The 16,526-nt window shown below is 46.8% G+C and overlaps 1 protein-coding gene across 7 annotated transcripts in view; it reads left to right on the forward strand.

Moving 5' to 3' along the window:
• The window catches only part of trpm2 (transient receptor potential cation channel, subfamily M, member 2), a 347,573-nt gene that overhangs the window by 118,002 nt on the left and 213,045 nt on the right, over positions 1-16,526 (forward strand). For all 7 annotated transcript variants that reach the window (XM_068036234.1, XM_068036230.1, XM_068036236.1 and 4 more), the window contains exons 8-9: positions 2,849-2,910; positions 5,380-5,580. In XM_068036234.1, the coding sequence (XP_067892335.1) occupies positions 2,849-2,910; positions 5,380-5,580 (263 nt within the window). The remainder of the gene's footprint in view (positions 1-2,848; positions 2,911-5,379; positions 5,581-16,526) is intronic.

The raw sequence follows: 16,526 nt of genomic DNA on the forward strand, positions 1-16,526 counted from the left end.
ACTTTGTATGTATCATGTGTTGTACAGGCCCTGCAATTGTCTGATGGAAGACTGTACAAGAAATAAAAAAAAATCTGGAAATGCTCAGCAGGTCAGGCAGCATCTGTGGAGAGAGAAACAGAGTTAACATTTCAGATTGGGAAAAATAATAGGTTTTAAGCAAGTGAAAGGGGGAGGGTTGGAAAAAGAACAAAGGGGGAAGGTCTGTAATAAGGTGGAAGACAGTAGAGATTAAAAGACAAAAGGATTGGTGGTGCAGGGCCAAAGGGAGTGGTAATGTGGCGAGTGTGACCAACCGGTACCACAACATCGAGGTCACCAGTTGGTTTATGACCAGTGCTCAACCCCTGTAGGAAAGCACTCTGAGCAGTTCTGTCCAGCAGCTTAGCCAAGTGGTGACTTTCACCTCCAACTCCTGCCAGTTTGCCGGCCAGGCTTCCTCAACAGGGCTAAGGTGGACTCCCAGATAGATGCGCGTGGTGCTCCACACAAAAGGTGGACTCTTCCGGCAGGGAGTCCACCCACCACTGACCCACCAGGAGTCCAGAACATTTCTCCCAATTGTTCCTCGCGGAGGACGCAGCAGAAAAGGTCTGCTGTCCGCAAGTAAATGGAATCTGTGACCGTGAGGAGCACGTCATCGGCATAAGCCGAGAGGACGACCTGCACGCCTGGCACGCGCAGAGCCAAACCCGCTAACCTACTACCAAGCAGGCACAGGAATGGCTCCACACAGATGGTGTATAATTGGCCGGACATGGGGTATCCCTGACGCACTCCGCTCCCAAAGCGAAGGGGTGTAGTCAAAGACCTGTTAACTTTGACTAGACACTCTGTTTGTGCCATACAAAAGTCGGATCGGGGCCACAAAATGCGACCTGAGTCCGAATGCGCACAGAGTCGAACGCCTTCTCCTGATAAAGGGAGAGGAAGGTGACCAACAGACCAGTCCTCTGAGAAAGATCGATCAGGTCCCAGACCAGCTAGATGTTGTCATGGATGGACCGACCCAGGACCATGTAGAACTAGTTGGGGTAGATTATGCGGGCCAGCACGGATCCCAGGCAGGTAGACATAGCCCAGGCAAAGATATTATAATCCATGCTGAGGAGGAAGACTGGACGCTAGTCCTTAAGCAAGCAAAGATCGCCCCTCTTTCGGTAGCAGGACGATGACCGCCCTGCGACACGAGAGGGGCATCTCCCCGGCCGCCAGGCTTTCCCCCTGGTCTGCGCGTAATCAGCCCCTGGGCCTGCACGCATACCTGTTCACAAAGTGGAGCGTCACGCTACCCAGGCGAAAGGCAAGGTGGAGCAAGCAGCCCGGCAGAAGCTTCTTGACCCCCAAGATCGCTGGCTGAAAAGTCAGAGACAACAAGATAGCCAACCCACTAGAAAACCCACCCTGCCACTCCAGGAGCCAGGTGGCTTTGTCTCCCGGAACGGTGTGGGTTTCCTGCAGAAAGTTCACCACATACCTCCGTTCCCTGAGGACTGAGAGACTGTGAAATCTGCGGAGAGACCCCCTGCTGCTGTTCATGTTGAGACTAGCTATGGTTATCTTCATGTCAAAAGTACTTTGAAACCCGTCACCAACACCTCACTGTGAGGAGGGAGCGGAATTGCACCTCGCCTTCCACTCCCCCAGCAACCCATTGAGGAACACTTTGAACCGACGCCTCACAACCAGTTTCATGTCTGCGCCCTTCCCCCCCCCCCACCTCCCCTCCACATTCTTGAGGGTGGCATGGACTAACCAGATGATCAGCACCAGATTCAACCATCGACCAAAGGCCAGTTGAACTTTATTGCGGCAATCCATGCAGGGTGCAAGGAAGTCCCGGAGTTCCGCAGTAGGGATGAGAGGAGGCACGATGGATACAAGATCGTCCTCCATACCGAGTCTCCATCCTCTTCCGGGTTGTCACCGCCTGTGGCCGACACACCCACCGCACACAGTGGGGTGGACGTCCCAGGCGCACCAGCTGGTTCTGCCTCTGTCACAATCTCACAAACCCCCTCTACCTCCATCCCCAAGCCAGTGAATGGCCCAGGGGAGATGGTAGTTTCCAATTCCAGAAATCCAGCCAGAGCCAGGAGTGAAGGTGGAGAGAAGAAGCCATTCCCTTCCCGCCAGTGCCCACTGGCCCAGCAGGCAGGGCAGTATTTCAATCGCAAATGGGTCAGGTACATCCCAGTTGGGACCAGACTTTAGCTAGGAGGGCCTTGCCCACCCCTCCACCCAAGGCACCCAACCCAATGGCAGATGGGGAGGCTTCTCCAGGAGCATCTCTAGGCTCCCTCACCACAACGAGGACACTAACTAAAGCATCAGATTTCCATAAGTGTTCCCTGCAGGTGATCCTAGCTTCAATCGGTCAGAGAGCTGAAACCATTGATTGATGTATTTGATTGGACACATAGCATTGTGCTTCGCCAGTCTGGAAGGGAAGAGTGGGGATCAAGAATAAAGGGCCAGGTTTAGCTGTCAGGGGGTCCGTACTGATGGAACGCTGCACTGTCAGAGGGTCCGTACTGAGGGAGTGCTGCATTGTCAGAGGGTCAGTACTGAGGGAGCGCTGCAGTGTCAAAGAGTCTATACTGAGGGAGTGCTGCATTGTCAGGGGGTCAGTACTGAGGGAGCACTGCACTGTCAGAGGGTCAGTATTGAGGGAGAGCTGCACTGTCAGAGGGTCAGTATTGAGGGAGAGCTGCACAGTCAGAGAGTTAGTATTCATTTGCCATATGTATGTTGAGAAGTTATGGCGGGTGGGAGAGCCATTGTAACAGAAGAACTAAGACCCCTACTCTTATCTGGTGATACGTTCTGACCAATACTTGTTTTATAGATGTTGGAATCGAGATCCCAATTGTATGTGTTGTCCTTGAAGGAGGTCCTGGAACTCTGAACGTAAGTAAAAAAAAGAGAAAGACCTGCATTTATATTGCGCCTTTTACAACTTCAGGATGTCCAAAAGCTCTTTACAGCAAATGAAGCACCTTTTTAGTGTGGTTACTGTGGAAAATGTCGAAAATGCGTCAGCCAAATTGTGCATAGCAAGCTCCCACAAACAGCGATGTGATAATGACCGTGTAATTTTTTGTGATATTGGCGGAGGCTGTGCTGTGAATATTATGCAAACGTTTCTGTCCACCTGACAGGGCAGATGAGACCTCAGTTTAATCTCTCACCTGAGATGGCATGTCTGACAGTGCAGTGCTCCCTCAGTACTGAGCCCCCAACAGTGCAGCACTCCCTCAGTACTGACCCTCTGACAGCGCAGTGCTCTCAGTACTGACCCTCTGACAGTGCAGCACTCCCTCAGTACTGACCCTCTGACAGCGCAGTGCTCTCAGTACTGACCCTCTGACAGTGCAGCACTCCCTCAGTACTGAGCCCCCGATAGTGCAGCACTCCCTCAGTACTGACCCTCTGACAGCGCAGTGCTCTCAGTACTGACCCTCTGACAGTGCAGCACTCCCTCAGTACTGAGCCCCCGATAGTGCAGCACTCCCTCAGTACTGACCCTCTGACAGTGCAGCGCTCCCTCAGTACTGACCCTCTGACAGTGCAGCGCTCCCTCAGTACTGAGCCCCCGATAGTGCAGCACTCCCTCAGTACTGACCCTCTGACAGTGCAGCGCTCCCTCAGTACTGACCCTCTGACAGTGCAGCGCTCCCTCAGTACTGACCCTCTGACAGTGCAGCGCTCCCTCAGTACTGAGCCCCCGATAGTGCAGCGCTCCCTCAGTACTGAGCCCCCGATAGTGCAGAACTCCCTCAGTACTGACCCTCTGACAGTGCAGCGCTCCCTCAGTACTAAGCCCCCGACAGTGCAGCGCTCCCTCAGTACTAACCCTCAGACAGTGTGGCGCTCCCTCAGTACGGACCCTCTGACAGTGCAGCGCTCCCTCAGTACGGACCCTCTGACAGTGCAGCGCTCCCTCAGTACGGACCCTCTGACAGTGCAGCGCTCCCTCAGTATTGACCCTCTGACAGTGCAGCTCTCCCTCAGTACTGACCCTCTGACAGTGCAGCTCTCCCTCAGTGCTGACCTTCTGACAGTGCGGCGCTTCCACAGTACTGACCCCCTGACAGTGCAGCACTCCCTCAGTACAGATCTTTGACACTGCAGCGCTCCCTCAGTACTGACCCTCTGACAGTGCAGCGCTCCCTCAGTACGGACCCTCCGACAGCGCAGAGCTCCCTCAGTACTGACCCTCCGACAGTCCGGCGCTCCTTCAGTACTGCACTGGAGTGTCAGCCTAGATTTTATGCTCAGTTCTCTAGAATGCGGAATTGAACCCATAACCGACTGTCTCAATGGCAAAAGTGCTACCAACTGAGCCACTGCTGGCATTCACCTGTTATGCATTTATGTACAGGATGTTTATAAAGTCCTTGTGAAACTTTAAATTTAATTACTTTGAATGTATACATGATGGAAACTATTTCATCCATTCGTTAATTGAGTCACAATTTTGCTGAAGTGAACAGTGAAATTTCTTCTCTCAGTCGTATGGACTTCAGTTCTGCTAGCAATAACACAGTTTAATTTTGCTTCTACTGTCACCATTTTTGATCAGAAAAATGTTGACATGCATTAGCAATAACATTAACTACATTAACATTAAACAATACTTTATGAATTATGCTTTCATATACCATTTAGAGTTTGCTTCCATCATGTGTACATCCAAAGTTATTAAAGTTTAAAGTTGCACAAGCACTTTATAAACACCATGTATCAATAAAAATCTTGCATAGAATCTGAACTTTCTGTTCATAAACCTTATTTCCTGTTGTCATGATTTATCATCACATTTTCTAGTAAATTGCTATGTCAACATTTCTGTTCAATGCTGTAATGTCAAGTGTCACTGTGCAGTTGCAGATTCTCGCTACCGGGTGGCTTTGTAAAACAAGCACCGAAAGTCGCTCACCCTAATCAGTCACCACCTTGTAGATAAAAATATCTTGTATTCACCAGTTTTATGGTATATTACTGCTGCATTTATTTCACTTTCTAATTTTCCCCCTTCCAGTTTCTCCCTTGTCCTCCTCTTATGTGGGGGTACATTTCCTTGGGCACAAGTAGCCTCAGGTACCATTCCCACATGCTCATAGTTCGTGTGTGAGCCTGCCAGAGATTCAACTCTGATAGAGTATCAATCTTCCTCAGTCTAATATCCCCTTTCTCATCGTGGGCCACAGGACAGAGACCAGGAACAGGGATGCAGGCCACGATGGGAGGTGGAAGGAGCTGTGAGTGTGCTGAGGTCTAGAAATAAAGGAGTAGCTTGTGGCAAATGGCCACCCACTCGTTCTGTGAACCTCCTGTTTTTTGTTTTGTTTTGTGATGGTGCTCTTTCTCTTGCAGACAATATACAGTGCGATGTGCAATGGGACACCTTGTGTAATAGTGGAGGGCTCGGGCCGAGTGGCTGATGTCCTGGCTAATGCAGCTGGCCTGCCCATGGATCAGATAACCATCTCCTTCATCCAGAAGCAACTGCGCATGTTTTTTGCTGAAAGCTACGACAGATTCTCTGAGCAGGAGATAATATCATGGACTAAAAAGGTACAACGCTGGCTTCTTGCTGGAGCTATCATCACTCTCCTTTAATCACAGAATCACTGAATTGTTAAAGCACAGAAGGAGGCCATACGGCCCATCGTGTCTGCACTGGTTCTCCAAAGGAGTAATTTACCCAGTGCCACTCCCCTGCCTTCTCCCCCATAGCCCAGATGAGCCTGGATGAGCTCTCTGCTTATGCTGCTACATTTCCTCTGTACCACAGGCCTGAATTTTTGTGACAAGCCTCTTAGGCACCACCTTACCAAATGACTTTCTGAAATCCAAACACACCACATTCCATTTACTGGTACAATTGTTTATCATTAAAACGCTATTAAATTTGTCAAGCACCACTTGCCTTGAACCAATCCCCATAGAATGCCCTTGGTTCTCCCATACCTTTCTAAATGCTCATTAATTTGGTCTTGAATTATGGATTTTAAGAGTTTCTCCACAGCTGACAGACTAACTGCCCACAGTTACTTGGTTGATCCTTCTCGTCCTCCTTGATCAAGGATGTTACAACGGTTACACCCCAGCACAATTTGCCTTTTTGAGGGGTATTGACACAACGTAGCCAGACCTTCTGCTATCTCCTGTAGAATCATATCTTACAGCACAGAATGAGGCCTTTGTGCCTGGGTCAGCTCTTTGAAAGAGCTATCCAATTAGTCACAACCCCTGGCTCGGCTGAGAGTGGATAAGTCACCTGGTCCGGATGGTTTGCATCCTAGGTTGCTAAAGGAAGTGAGGATGGAGATGACGGAAGGACTTGGCCTAATCTTCCAGTCTTCCCTGGATACGGGAAAGGAAAGGTGACAGAGGTTTGCAGTGTGGCAAATGCAACACCTTATTCAAGAAAGAGTGTAAGGACTGTCCTAACAACTACAGGCCAGTTAGTTTAACATCAGTGGTGGGTCAGGTTTCAGAAACAATAATCAGGGAAAAAAAATGAACAGTCAAGAGGTTTGAGATAATTAAGGATAGTCAGCATGGATTTGTAAAAGGCCGATCATGCTTGACTAATCTAACTGAATTTTTTGATGAAGTAACAGAGAAGGTTGATGAAGGGAATGCAGTGGATGTTGTCTATCTACATTTTAAGAAAGCCTTTAACAAAGTACCACATAAAAGGCTGGTTAACAAAATTGAGGGCCTGGAATAGTAGGGTCAGTGTCAGCTTGAATAAAAAATTGGCTTAAGGACAGAAAACAGCAAGTCATGGTAAATGTTTTTTTTCTGACAGGAGAATGGTACTTGTTCCCCAAGGGGCAGTGCTAGAGCCACTGCTTTTTTGACATATGTAAATGATATTGGAATACAGGGTAACATTTCAAAATTTGCCAATGATACCAAACTTGGAGATGAGGAAAACGGTGAGGATGATACGAATTGCCCACAACAGGACATAGATAGGCTAACAGAATGGGCAGAGAGGTGGCAGATGGAATTTAATACAGAGAAGTGTAAGGTGATGCATTTTGGCAGAAGGAATAGGAAGAGGCAATATAGATTTAATGGCACAGTTCTAAAGAGTGTGCTGGGACAGAGGGACCTGGGGGTGCATATGCATAGAATTTTGAAGGAGGCAGAAATAAAAGCAAGAAATGCTGGAAACACTCAGCAAGTCTGGCAGCATCTGTGGAGAGAGAAGCAGAGTTAACATTTCAGGTCAGTGACCCTTCTTCAGAACTGGCAAGTATTAGAAATGTAAAAGGTTATAAGCAAGTAAAGTGGGGGTGGGGCAAGAGATAACAAAGGAGAAGGTGTAGATAGGACAAGGTCACAGAATAGCTGACCAGAAGGTCATGGAGCAAAGATATGTTAATGGTGTTTTCAAACTACCAGAAGGATGTGGAGGCTTTGGAGAGGGTACAGAAGAGGTTTACCAGGATGTTGCCTGGTCTGGAGGGCATTAGCTATGAGGAGAGGTTGGATAAATTCGGATTGTTTTCACTGGAACAACGGAGGTGGAGGGGCGATATGATAGAGGTTTACAAAGATATGAGCGGCCTGGACAGAGTGGATAGTCAGAAGCTTTTTCCCAGGGTAGAAGAGTCAGTTACTAGGGGACATAGGTTTAAGGTGCGAGGGGCAAAGTTTAGAGGGGATGTGCGAGGCAAGTTCTTTACACAGAGGGTGGTGAGTGCCTGGAACCTGCTGCCGGGGGAGGTGGTGGAAGCAGGTACGATAATGACGTTTAAGAGGCATCTTGACAAATACATGAATAGGATGGGAATAGAGGGATACGGTCCCCGGAAATGCAGAAGGTTTTAGTTTAGGCAGGCATCAAGATTGGCGCAGGCTTGGAGGGCCGAATGGCCTGTTCCTGTGCTGTACTGTTCTTTGTACTTTGTTCTTTGAAAGACAAAGCATTAGTACAGAAAGGGTGTTAACGGACTGAAAATTGAACAGTCGTAAGTACAAACATGAAATAAACAGTGGGTAAGCAAACTGAACAAACTGAGATGAAATAAAATAAATTAAACACAAAAAAAGGAAAAAGGAAAAAAAAAGGAGGCAGGACAGATAGAGAGTGGTTAGTAAAGCATATGGTATCTTGGGCTTCAAAATAGAAGCATTGAGTACAAAAGCAGGAAAGTTATGCTGAACCTTTATAAAGCTTTGGTTAGGGCACAACTAGAGCATTGTGTCCAGTTCTGGTCACCATACTGTAGGAAGGATGTGAGGGTCCTTGACAGGGTGCAGAGAAGATTTACCAGAATGGTTCCAGGGATGGAGAATTTTAGTTACAAGGTTAGATTGATGAAGTTGAGTTTGTTCTTCTTAGAGCAAAGGAGATTGAGGGAGATTTGATAGAGGTATGCAAGATTCTGACAAGTTTGGATAAGAACAAAGAACAGTACAATGCGTACTGTACAGGGGCGGCGCAGTGGTTAGCACCGCAGCCTCACAGCTCCAGCGACCCGGGTTCAATTCTGGGTACTGCCTGTGTGGAGTTTGCAAGTTCTCCCTGTGTCTGCGTGGGTTTCCTCCGGGTGCTCCGGTTTCCTCCCACAGCCAAAAGACTTGCAGGTTGATAGGTGAATTGGCCATTATAAATTGCCACTAGTATAGGTAGGTGGTAGGGAAATAGAGGGGCAGGTGAGGATGTGGTAGGAATATGGGATTGGTGTAGGATTAGTATAAATGGGTGGTAATGGTCGGCACAGACTTGGTGGGCCGAAGGGCCTGTTTCAGTGCTGTAATCTCTAAATCTACAGCACAGGAACAGGCCATTCGGCCCTCCAAGCCTGTGCAGATCTTGATGCCTGCCTAAACTAAAACCTTCTGCACTTCCGGGGTCCGTATCCCTCTATTCCCATCCTATTCATGTATTTGTCAAGATGCCTCTTTAACGTCTGTATTGTACCTGCTTCCACCACCTCCCCCGGCAACAAGTTCCTGGCATTCACCAACATCTGTGTAAAGTAACTTGCCTCACACATCCCCTCTAAACTTTGCCCCTCTCACCTTAAACCGATGTCCCCTAGTAACTGACTCTTCCACCCTGGGAAAAAGCTTCTGACTATCCACTCTGTCCATGCTGCTTATAACTTTGTAAACCTCTATCATGTCGCCCCTCCACAGTTTATCCAACCTCTCCTCATAGCTAATGCCCTCCAGACCAGGCAACATCCTGGTAAACCTCTTCTGTACCCTCTCCAAAGCCTCCACGTCCTTCTGGTAGTGTGGCGACCAGAATTGCATGCAATATTCTGAGTGTGGCCTAATTAAAGTTCTGTACAGCTGCAGCATGACTTGCCTATTTTTATACTCTATGTCCCGACCGATGAAGGCAAGCATGCCGTATGCCTTCTTGACGACCTTATCCACCTGCGTTGCCACTTTCAGTGACCTGTGGACCTGTACGCCCAGATCTCTCTGCCTGTCAATACTCCTAAGGGTTCTGCCATTTACTGTATACTTCCCACCTGCATTAGACCTTCCAAAATGCATTACCTCACATTTGTCCGAATTAAACTCCATCTGACATTTCTCCGCCCAAGTCTCCAACCGATCTATAGTGATGTCCTGGAGCTGAGATGATTGATCTCCAACAACGACAACCATCTTCCTTTGCGCGAGGTATGACACCAACCAGCGGAGAGTTTTCCCCCTGATTCCCATTGACTTCAGTTTTGCTAGGGCTCCTTGATGCCATACTCGGTCAAATGCTGCCTTGCTGTCAAGGGCAGTCACTCTCACCTCACCTCTTGAGTTCAGCTCTTTTGCCCATGTTTGAACCAAGGCTGTAATGAGGTCAGGAGCTGAGTGGCCCTGGTGGAACCCAAACTGAGCGTCACTGAGCAGGTTAATGCAAAGCAAATGCCGCTTCATAGCATTGTCAATGACTTCTTCCATCACTTTACTGATGATTGAGAGTAGACTAATGGGGCGGTAATTGGTTGGGTTGGACTTGTCCTGTTTTTGTGTACAGGACATACCTGTGCAATTTTCCACAATACCGGGTCAATGCCAGTGTTGTAGCTGTACCTAGAACAGCTTGGGTAGGTGTGCGGCAAGTTCTGGAGTACAGGTCTTCAGTACTATTGCCGGAATATTGTCAGGGCCATAGCCTTTGCAGTATCCAGTGCCTTCAGTCGTTGCTTGATATCATGTGGAGTGAATCGAATTGGCTGAAAACTGGCATCTGTGATGCTGGGGGCTTCAGGAGGAGGCCGAAATGGATCATCCACTTGGCACTTCTGGCTGAAGATGGATGCAAATGCTTCAGCCTTATCTTTCGCACTGATGTGCTGGGCTCCCCATCATTGAGGATGGGGATATTTGTGGAGCCACCTCCTCCAGTTAGTTGTTTAATTATCCACCACCGTTCATGGCTGGATGTGGCAGGACTACAGCGCTTAGATCATCATTAGCTCTGTCTATCGCTAGCTACTTATGCTTATGGAGCAATTAAAGTCAGGGATGTGCAAGAGGCCAGAATTGGAGGAGTGCAAATATCTCGAAGGGTTCTCGGGCTGGAGGGAATTACAGAGATAGGGAGGGGGTGAGGCCATGGAGGGATTTGAAAACAAGAAAGAAAATTTTAAAATTGAGTGGTGACATGAAGTCTGTGTACGTCAGTAAGCACATGGCTGATGGGTGAACGGGACTGAGTCCAAGTTAAGATAAGGGAAGCAGAATTTTGGATGATGTCAAGTTTACAGAAGGTAAAAAGTGGAGACCGGCCAGGAGTATGTTGAAATAGTCAAGTCTAGAGGTAATGATGCTTGGATGAGGGTTTTAACAACAGATGAGCTGAGGCAAGGGCAGTGTTGGGCGATGTTACGGAAGTGGAAGTAGACACTCTTTGTGATGGCATGGAGAACTATCCCAGCTTCTCCGGTTGTTCCACGTTAGGAACATAGGAAGATAGGAACGGGAGTAGGCCATTCAGCCCCTCGAGCCTGTCCCGCCATTCAGTGAGATCATGGCTGATCCGCGGCCTAGCTCCACATACCTGCCTTTGGCCCATATCCCTTAATATCTTTGCTTAGCAAAAATCTATCTATCTCAGATTTAAAATTAACAACTGTTCTAGCTTCAACTGCTGTTTGTGGGAGAGAGTTCCAAACCTCGACCACTCTTTGCATGAGGAAGTGCTTCCTAACATCTCTCCTGAACGGTCTGGCCCTATTTTTTAGACTATGCCCCCTAGTTTTAGAATCTCCAACCAGTGGAAATAGTTTATGTTTATCTAGCCTGTTTTTTCCTGTTAATATCTTGAAGGCTTCGATCAGATCACCCCCCTTAGCCTTCTAAATTCGAGTCAATACAGGCCTAATTTGGGTAATCTCTCCTCGTAGCTTAACCCCTGTAGTCCAGGTATCATTCTTGTAAACCTACGTTGCACTCCCTCCAAGGCCAATATATCCTTCCTGGGGTGTGATGCCCAGAACTGCTCACAGTACACCAAGTGGTGTCTAACCAGGGTTTTGTACAGCTGCAGCATAACCTCTGTGTATTTATAATCCGATCCTTTAGATATCAGGGCTAGCATTCCATTAGCCTTTTTGATTATTTTCTGCACTTGCTCGTGGCATTTTAAAGATCTATGCACCTGAACCACCAAGTCTCTTTGGACATCCACTGTACTTAACCTCTTCCCATTTAGAAAGTACATTATTGAAGCCCTGTTATCATTCTGCTAAATCTCCTCTGTACCTTCTCTAAGGCCTCAACGTAAGAACACAAGAATGTAAGAAGTAGCAGCAGGAGTAGGCCATTCGGCCCCTCGAGACTGCTCTTCCAATCAATAACTTTTTAAAAATTTATTTAGAGATACAGCACTGAAACAGGCCCTTCGGCCCACCGAGTCTGTGCCGACCAATAACCACCCATTTATACTAACCCTACAGTAATCCCATATTCCCTATCACCTACCTACACTAGGGGCAATTTACAACGGCCAATTTACCTATCACCTGCAAGTCTTTGGCTGTGGGAGGAAACCGGAGCACCCGGGGAAACCCACGCAGACACAGGGAGAACTTGCAAACTCCACACAGGCAGTACCCAGAATCGAACCCGGGTCGCTGGAGCTGTGAGGCTGCGGTGCTAACCACTGCGCCGCCCAAAATCATGACTGATCTTCTTGCTCAGCTGTTTGTCCAACCAAAGTGGATAATTTCAATTTCTCCACATTATATTTCATCTGCCACGTTCTTGCCCACTCAATTAACTTGTCTAAATCCTTTTGCAGCTTTTTCATCTTAATCACAGCTTATTTTTCTGCCGAACATTGTATAGTCCCCTCACCCATGTCCTTGATATAGATTGTAAATAGCTGAGGCTCAAGCACAGATCTTTGATTTTGGTAATTCTTTTAGAACCAATTCCTTACCTCCTCTTACCTCTAACAATTGTTTCACATCCTCTTTTTGTACATCGGGATTCTCACTTCCACCATCATTTGAAAAGAATAAGTTCATTAGCGATAGTCAGCACGGTTTTGTGACGGGTAGGTCGTGCCTCACAAACCTTATTGAGTTTTTCGAGAAGGTGACCAAACAGGTGGATGAGGGTAAAGCAGTGGATTTCAGTAAGGCGTTTGATAAGGCTCCCCACGGTAGGCTATTGCAGAAAATACGGAAGTATGGGGTTGAAGGTGATTTAGAGCTTTGGATCCGAAATTGGCTAGCTGAAAGAAGACAGAGGGTGGTGGTTGATGGCAAATGTTCATCCTGGAGTTTAGTTACTAGTGGTGTACCGCAAGGATCTGTTTTGGGGCCACTGCTGTTTGTCATTTTTATAAATGACCTGGAAGAGGGTGTAGAAGGGTGGGTTAGTAAATTTGCGGATGACACGAAGGTCGGTGGAGTTGTGGATAGTGCCGAAGGATGTTGTAGGGTACAGAGGGACATAGATAGGCTGCAGAGCTGGGCTGAGAGATGGCAAATGGAGTTTAATGCGGAAAAGTGTGAGGTGATTCACTTTGGAAGGAGTAACAGGAATGCAGAGTACTGGGCTAATGGGAAGATTCTTGGTAGTGTAGATGAACAGAGAGATCTTGGTGTCCAGGTACATAAATCCCTGAAAGTTGCTACCCAGGTTAATAGGGCTGTTAAGAAGGCATATGGTGTGTTAGCTTTTATTAGTAGGGGGATCGAGTTTCGGAGCCACGAGGTCATGCTGCAGCTGTACAAAACTCTGGTGAGACCGCACCTGGAGTATTGCGTGCAGTTCTGGTCACCGCATTATAGGAAGGATGTGGAAGCTTTGGAAAGGGTGCAGAGGAGATTTACTAGGATGTTGCCTGGTATGGAGGGAAGGTCTTACGAGGAAAGGCTGAGGGACTTGAGGTTGTTTTCGTTGGAGAGAAGGAGGAGGAGAGGTGACTTAATAGAGACATATAAGATAATCAGAGGGTTAGATAGGGTGGATAGTGACAGTCTTTTTCCTCGGATGGTGATGGCAAACACGAGGGGACATAGCTTCAAGTTGAGGGGTGATAGATATAGGACAGATGTCAGAGGTAGTTTCTCTACTCAGAGAGTAGTAGGGGCGTGGAACGCCCTGCCTGCAACAGTAGTAGACTCGCCAACTTTAAGGGCATTTAAGTGGTCATTGGATAGACATATGGATGAAAATGGAATAGTGTAGGTCAGATGGTTTCACAGGTCGGCGCAACATCGAGGGCCAAAGGGCCTGTACTGCGCTGTAATGTTCTAATTCTAATTCTAATTTGTAAAAACTGGTATAACGCATTTATTTAATAACTCCACCATACCATCGTCCGCAATTTTTCTTTTTTTTTCTTTGGCCTCCTTATCTCGAGAGACAATGGGTAAGCGCCTGGAGGTGGTCAGTGGTGTATGGAGCAGCGCCTGGAGTGGCTATAAAGGCCAATTCTAGAGTGACAGGCTCTTCCACAGGTGCTGCGGAAAAATTTGTTTGTCGGGAATGTAACACAGTTGGCTCTCCCCTTGCGCTTCTGTCTTTTTTCCTGCCAACTGCTAAGTCTCTTCGACTCGCAATTAGATGCCCTCCTTTATCCCTAAGTGTCCTACACTCTCATTAAATATGCTTGCATTTTTTAGATGCCTTTAAAAGATCTTCTTTATCTCCTTTCTATTTCTGTTTGCCTTTTTCACATTCCTTTTGAGTTCTACTCTTCTATTCTTCCCCGTCACACTTTCGATATCCCTCAGGATGTTCTGTGCAATTGTTCACCTGAAGTTTACCATGTGGCTATATTTCAAATTTCAGTTTCTGTTTAATTTATTTATCTGCGAAGCTGTTCTCTGCTCTATCAATTTTCACCTTATGCAACTATAATTATTTTCTACTCAATGCACCTTATATTTAAAGCCTCCCCATTACTTATAGAGTGTGACTCTTAGCTGAGCAGTCACTCTCACATCAACATTTTCATCCCATTTGCAGAGACACTGAGTCTGAAAATAACACACAGGTGGGTTTTTGTGTGTTTTCTTGCTTAACACAAACACACCAATCACCTGGTCATAATAATAAAAGCAAAATACTGCAGATGCTGGAAATCTGAAATAAAAACAAGAAATGCTGGAAATACTCAGCAGGTCTGGCAGCATTGTGGCGAGAGAAGCAGAGTTAATGTTTCAGGTCAGTGACCCTTCTTCAGAACTGGCAAATATTAAAAATGTAAAAGGTTATAAGCAAGTAAAGCGGGGGTGGGGCAAGAGATAACAGAGGATAAGGTGTAGATAGGGCAAGGTCACAGAATAGCTGACCAGAAGGTCATGGAGCAAAGGCAAACAATACGTTGGTGGTCTGTTGAAAGACAAAGCATTAGTACAGATAGGGTGTTAATGGACTGAAATTGAACAGCCGCAAGTACAAACATGAAGAAAAAACAGTGGGTAAGCAAACTGAACAAACTAAGATGAAATAAAATAAAATAACCACAAAAAAAATAAAAAAACGAAAAAGAAAAAAATAACTAAAAATAAAAGTAAAATGGGGGGCCCCGTCATGCTCTGAAATTATTGAACTCAATGTTCAGTCCGGCAGGCTGTAATGTGCCTAATCGGTAAATGAGATGCTGTTCCTCGAGCTTGCGTTGATGTTCACTGGAACACTGCAGCATTCCCAGGACAGAGATGTGAGTATATGAGAGCAGGGGGGAGTGTTGAAATGTCAAGCAACCGGAAGCTCGGGGTCCGGCTTGCGGACTGAGCGGAGGTGTTCTGCAAAGTGGTCACCCAGTCTGCGTTTGGTCTTGCCAATGTAGAGGAGACCACATTGTGAGCAGAGAATACAGTATACTACATTGAAAGAAGTACAAGTAAATCGCTGCTTCACCTGAAAGGAGTATTTGGGGCCTGGGATAGTGAGGAGAGAGGAGGTAAATGGGCAGGTATTACACCTCCTGCGATTGCAGGGGAAGGTGCCATGGGATGTGCCATGTTTTATTTTCATGTTTGTACTTGCGGCTGTTCAATTTTCAGTCCATTGACACCCTATCTGTACTCATGCTTTGTCTTTCAAACACCATTAACGTATTGTTTGCCTTTGCTCCACGACCTTCTGGTTAGCTATTCTGTGACCTTGTCCTATCTACACCTTCTCCTCTGTTATCTCTTGCCCCACCCCCGCTTTACTTGCTTATAACCTTTTACATTTCTAATATTTGCCGGTTCTGAAGAAGGGTCACTGACCTGAGACGTTAACTCTGCTTCTCTCTCCACAGATGCTGCCAGACCTGCTGAGCATTTCCAGCATTTCTTGATATTATTAATCACACAGACATGATTAGTGAATCTAAAAGGTGGCTTCTTTTATTGAATATTATTTATTTTAAACAGCAATACTGGGAAGGTAGTGTTAAGAACGAGGTCTCGGGTTCCCTTTCAGCCTTCACCTGGTCTTACTGTAACAGGGTTTAATTTTAAGCACACCGTGTTTTTTAAGCTCCCCCTTGATGAATCCTTGTTCACCGCTTTCCAATTATAAGGCAAAGAAACCAGCACAAACAGGCTTTCTTAGGTTTAAAGAAGAAAAGTTGAAATTTATTAAACATAGACTCTAATTCGGCTAACTCCTACGGATACACGGTGCGCCCCACGCGAGCATGCATATGCGATACACGCATGCAAATAGAGACAGAAAAGAGCAGGAGAAAAATAAAGTGGAAAAGTTTGGAGGGCTTGAGTTATAAAGAGAGATTGGATAGGCTGGGTCTGTTTTCCCTGGAGCGAAGGAGGCTGAGAGGGGACATGATAACGGTGTATAAAATTATGAGAGGCATAGATAGGGTAGATAGCCAGAGTCTGTTTCCCCTGGTAGGGGTGACTAAAGCTAGAGGGCATAGATTTAAGGTGAGAGGGAGGAGGTTTAAAGGGGATCAAAGGGGTAAATTTTTCACACAAAGAACAGTGGGTATCTGGAATGAGCTGCCTGAGGAGGTGGTGGAGGCAGGAACAGTAGCGACATTTAAGAGGCATCTGGACAGGTACTTGAAT

The sequence above is a fragment of the Heterodontus francisci genome, chromosome 7 (genome assembly GCF_036365525.1).
Source record: "Heterodontus francisci isolate sHetFra1 chromosome 7, sHetFra1.hap1, whole genome shotgun sequence".
NCBI classification, from domain to species: domain Eukaryota; kingdom Metazoa; phylum Chordata; class Chondrichthyes; order Heterodontiformes; family Heterodontidae; genus Heterodontus; species Heterodontus francisci.